Source organism: Octopus bimaculoides, chromosome 13 (assembly GCF_001194135.2).
Source record: "Octopus bimaculoides isolate UCB-OBI-ISO-001 chromosome 13, ASM119413v2, whole genome shotgun sequence".
NCBI lineage: Eukaryota > Metazoa > Mollusca > Cephalopoda > Octopoda > Octopodidae > Octopus > Octopus bimaculoides.
In genome coordinates, this window is record NC_068993.1 from 19,664,611 (window position 1) to 19,670,041 (window position 5,431).

Genomic DNA, 5,431 nt, shown 5'->3' on the forward strand with positions numbered 1-5,431 from the left:
CTAAAATGTGAAATGATATTGATTGATGCGCATACGAATTTGGAAACCTTTATCGCAATATAATTTCTTTTTACAAAATAATCTGACTGAATTAATTACTAAAATAAACCCCTCAAAGATGGATGTATCGAAGGAGCATTTAAGACACATAATGCTTTACGCGTTGAAAAAGAGAAACAGTGCAGCAGAAGTAAGCAAAAATGTTCATGTTCTTTATGGACGCCCTGTTAAATTCGACGATGAGCTTCTTTTGTCGGGGTTTGAGAAGGATAATGCTGTGTCAGTTGAAGAATTGGCAAATAAGTTTAATTCAAGCCATTCAGCAGTTCACTGCCATCTTCAACAGCTTGGCAAAGTGCCCAAACTCGGAAAATGGGTTCCCAATGATTTGACATAAGCCAACCAAAAATCTGATGTGAACATCTGCTCATTTCTTCACTCTCGTGAACGTATCTCACTACTTTTGAAGAGATTAGTGACTGGTGATAAGAAGTGCATTTTTTATGAAAATGTTAAGCGATGCAGGTAATGGCTTAGTTGTAGAGAACAGGCTAAACCACTATCCACAAAGACCTCCATGGTAAAAAGATTCTTTCTGCCGGGGGCGGGGGCATTACATTGGAGTCGAATTTCGCTGATGTTAAGCTTATTGTTACCATTCAAGGGTAGATAAACTAAGCACTAATCTTGCGCTGGAAGTATGCCAATTGATCCTACATCTCCTTAAAAAAGCAAAGACTGTTTCTACTGTAAGAACATTTGGGTTTCAAATCTTGACACAAGGCCAGTAATTTTAGGGAAGGAGATAAGTGGATTTCATCGATTCAACAGGTACCTATTTTATCAACTCCCAAAGGATGAAAAGTAAAATCGACCTCGGCGAAATTTAAACTCAGAACCTACAGATGCACTAAACACTGCTAGGCATTTTGCCCGGCGCGCTAACGATTCCGTCAAAACGCCGCCCTTCATTAGAAGAATATAATAATTTTATTTTCGATATTTTCTTAAATGTTAAATATTAATATTAATTCTACATAAGAATATCTCTAACCTGAATGAATCCATATCTTCTGTCTAGAAGTTATTAATCAAAATAGCATTAAATCAAGTCTAGAAACAATTAATCATATCATAACTTTTATGATGTTGCATAAGTTTCTTCATTCATACTTATGTTGGTGAATTGATGTTCAGTGAATACGATCGAAAAAACTTGCAGAAAATAACGAACTTGTCGAAATAATTTTACTGATATCAATTGCGCCAGCGTAATTTGTAAACGGCGTGCTCCATCTTTTTCTGTTTTACTTATTAAAAAAATCAATAACTTTCAGTTCAATGTTTTGTAAGAGCTGTAGCAAAAGTGATAAACTCGGGGACTGCAACCCATACTTGTTTCAAATGTAGTCGTTTAATTTACTCAACTAATGACACTGGAAAAACAAAAGTATCATCATGGTCATGATCATCACCATCGTCTTCGTCGTCGACGTCGTCATCATCATCATAATCATCATCACAACTTTGGTTCACCTTGCATTGAAGCCAATAAGGTTTATCTCTATTTATGCAGACTACTGGCCATGAAAGGTCAAGCAATTGACCCTGTCGTTGTTTTATGTCATATTTTATTGAATTTTCTATTGAATGCGTTAGTAAAGCTCTTAGATTGCAGTATCATAAATATTTAATTTGTCGAAGCACCACTACACAACACTTCATCTACGCGAAGTGTATCAAACACACATTAGCTAGACAGAGTTTATCTTTTTGCCAATTTATGTCAAGATGATGACTTAGCGATTTTATAGCGCTATTTTGCAGTAGAAATGTGCAGCTAGATGGAGTAAGTGAATTGACAGTCATGTGTTTTCGGTCAACGCCGACGAGACAACAACGCAATCGCTAATCAATGAAGAGGCTTCTCATCGGTTACTTGAATGGTTAGAAATAGCAGCTAAATTCTCCCGCAAGCAGCATCCTTCATCTTAAAGGTGAATGACATTAGAAACGTTGATATATATATATATATATATATGTATATACAAGGCTCTAACCTTTTACTTACACGGTGCTCTATCGACTCGGCTATGTTTTGAATAAAGCTAATAAGGATACGTAAAATAATATATTTCGTAATCTCCTATTCCATGCCTATGCAAGAAATCCATTACGTTTTTTTATTTCCGTCTTCTTATATTATTTTTTTAAAGTAGTGTACGCAATGAAGTGCTAGAAAAAGGCATAACGGCAATTTTTCTGTTTTCCCTTTCCTAAAGCTCTGCGGCGGCATGCCTAAATAACGATTCAGAAAATCATTATTTTGCATGCGCGTCTTGTTTTCTTTCCTCATAACTTTTGTTGTTTTTTTAAAGTAAATTTGGCTGATTCCCATTGTACGATACATGCTTGCATTATGCATGCAACCTAACTCGGAAGATTTTCATTGAATATACGGCTCTATGCGTTCATACTTTAAGTCAATTTTTTGCATTCCTTCTCTTTTTTTGTTTTTCGTTTTGCGTTCTTGTATAATAAATCTATCTTTCTGCACTAAAAGCATTGGCAGCGAAGCCAAATTTAATTTAATATGTTTAAGAGAAACGAAAGTAACAACATGCGCGTATAAGACAGCCATTTTGAAAATCCCTTTGCTAAACAAGAGCTCTATAGAAATAGATTGCAATCATTATTTTACTTTGCTACTAATTAGACACGTCACAAAGTGTTAAATTTGCAAAACATTAAATTGTGGTTTCATGTAATCAAACGATTTCCCAAAAGTGTGAACTTATTAAAGATATTTCCCGTTTTAAATTACATATCTCACATAGGATCTATTAACTAGGAAAGTTAAAATAAAGGAATGAATTTCTTCCTTAACTATTTCTTCTATCTTTCTTCAGTTGATTATTTCTATCAATCACCTATATTCGCATCTTAATTGTAAGTTATTAGAATTATGCCAATAAATAATTCACTCAGTGTATGGATCATCAAAATGCTTCCTTGAAAAATGTTAGTATGTATGCCAAAGCAAAAATATCAGTCTATGAGTAATACTATTTTCATTTTCTTTGGCAAGTACAAGAGACAACTCTATATGTTTTGACATTGTTAATGAAACATTGTTATGGTGTTCATTGAAACTGTAATCAAAGAGTAGTCATAAAAATGTAAATTGTAACTGTATAACTTGTTTAATATAGCAAATGAAACTATTTTAGACATCACATATTTAAAAAGTTAGTGTAAACATATTTAAGAAATAGAGTATTTACAATCCAATTAGAAATTGTTATGTAAAGGAAATAGATATACGTGGAAGAAAGTTAAATAGAAAGAATTTTTTCTGAAACATTTACATTCTAAACAAAGAATCACGTGCAAAAATGAAGAGTATATATTTGAGAAAACATTGGGAGCAACCAGTGGAACTCGTACCTACAGATGCTTCATGATGACATTGTCATATTACAAAATGCAATGATAGAAACTGGCATTATATAATGAGTGGGGAATATTTGGGGGACCGAATCGAGTGAAATGAAATCGAAATAGGTAGGAGAGGAACAAAATGCTCACATCATAGGCCTGAAGACAATCTCGAAATTTCCTTCAGGTTGGCATAAAGAAGGTAATGTAAGACTTGTTGTTTCTTATCTATATAGTCTTTAAGGTCATCAAGAACACGTAGAGGACAGTTCCTTGTATATCCCAATGGTACGATTTATGTGTATCACTTTGTTTTACACGTAAAGCTAAATTCTCCATTCAGTTCCCAGTTAACCAGGTTAACCACCAGTAAACTATATGAAAATCTATCTATGTGTTCTGTTTAAATTCTATATTGTACATACTATTGTATGCAACAAGTAACAGATGCAACGCCCACAACATTAAAACAAAGTTAAGAATACTTTTCTATAAAGATAACTTTAAGAAAGTCTAGAGCGACGAATGGATGAAACATCTTCGTATCTGTATGTACCCCACTAAACAACTGCTTGATTTCTATAACCAGACGGCCCAATCATACAGAAACCTGGCCACGTCAGAACATTGTCTAACCTGCATTGCTTGAAATATAGTAAATCCTCTATATGTCCAGTACACAACACACAGACCACTTTGTGTTGCACAGTCCAACCATTTTGATACAACAACCGATGCATACATCTATTAGATTTTGAATGACAATGTGAAGGAAGGGGAAGAAGGGATACTATATGGAACAGCAGAATGGTACTTGGTCATGTTTCCTCTTCTCTAATGTTGCCGGTAAAAGTAGAGATGTTTGGTAGATGCTGCTTTGTTATTTTGCATTCACATTTCTACTTGATTGATACAGATATAGTAGTTAAGAAACAGTAGTATCTGGAAAATTATGAAAGTTTCTAAGTGTGATGTTATTTGAATATATCGTGGTGTATATTTTGACATGAGAGAAACTCGTATAAGCAGAGAATAAAAGAATAGAATGTGTTCCTTATGGTAGTTCATTTGGGAAATAGTAAATTCTTGAATCTGTTGCTTTCGAATATTCCATAGGTTTTGAGATGTGAAAGCTAATTTGCTAGCTAAATATTTGGCTGTTTGATGATTTAAGGAGGTGTTCAATATTTTATATGAGTGTGTAGCAAGAAATAGAGTCGAAATGCTTGTTGATAATTGGTAGTAGCTAAGATTCTTCAGGTTTTGGAATGTTCTTGTTTGCTTGTTTAAGCTACCATGAGTGTTTTGCGTAGGGCTTATAAGTAGTCTTGATTGAGTATAAAAGTAAGAATCTATTCTGTGCGATGGAGAAAAATAGGGAATAGTATGGCCCCTAGTACATGTAGAAAACTGTTTCTCAACTTTTTTAACGTTTTGACTAATGAATTAATTTTCAGATAACCATAAACGCAATACAAAGAGGCTCTTGCACTTGTGAAGAAAGTAGTGATAATACTGGTATGAATAGTGCCAGTGGTGATGATAATTAGTTTTTTCTTTTTGTCGTGTTAGTGAAAGGCATTATAGCATATGTATTTATAAATCTTGTAACAACGCTTTAGCTGCCCTTGAACATTCCAGCTTCAAATTGTTTGTCACATCTCTAACCTATGCTTATGTGTCAATTTGGACTAATGGCAAAACAGCAAGTCATTCGCTAGTTATGTATTGCAGCCATTTGTTGCAGATATGAACTCGCATCGAGGTAACTTTTTGCAATTAAATGGGCAACCTACATCAATGATATATTACGTGAAATTTCGATAAAGATCGATCGATGGATAGATAGATAAACGGCAGTAAAGTGTGATTGTTTTGTATTTCCTTATACTTTAGCTGATATTTAAAGTGTGTATTAGCCTCGCGTTACAGAAATCTAACCGCCTTTTCTACAGAGCTTTCCGCATTGGATAATAAAACCCATTGAATAAAC

The 5,431-nt window shown here is 34.0% G+C and overlaps 2 protein-coding genes across 3 annotated transcripts in view; both read left to right on the forward strand.

Annotated features, from left to right (window-relative positions):
• The window catches only part of LOC106880363 (uncharacterized), a 296,957-nt gene that overhangs the window by 229,001 nt on the left and 62,525 nt on the right, over positions 1–5,431 (forward strand). The window lies entirely within an intron of this gene.
• On the forward strand, positions 119–397 carry LOC106880327 (histone-lysine N-methyltransferase SETMAR-like). Its single transcript, XM_014930207.1, has one exon. The coding sequence runs from the start codon at positions 119–121 to the stop codon at positions 395–397; it is 279 nt and encodes a 92-aa protein (XP_014785693.1).

Excerpts from the sequence above, each read along its gene's own strand:
- LOC106880327 (XM_014930207.1), top strand. The coding sequence starts at position 119 with ATGGATGTATCGAAGGAGCATTTAAGACACATAATGCTTTACGCGTTG.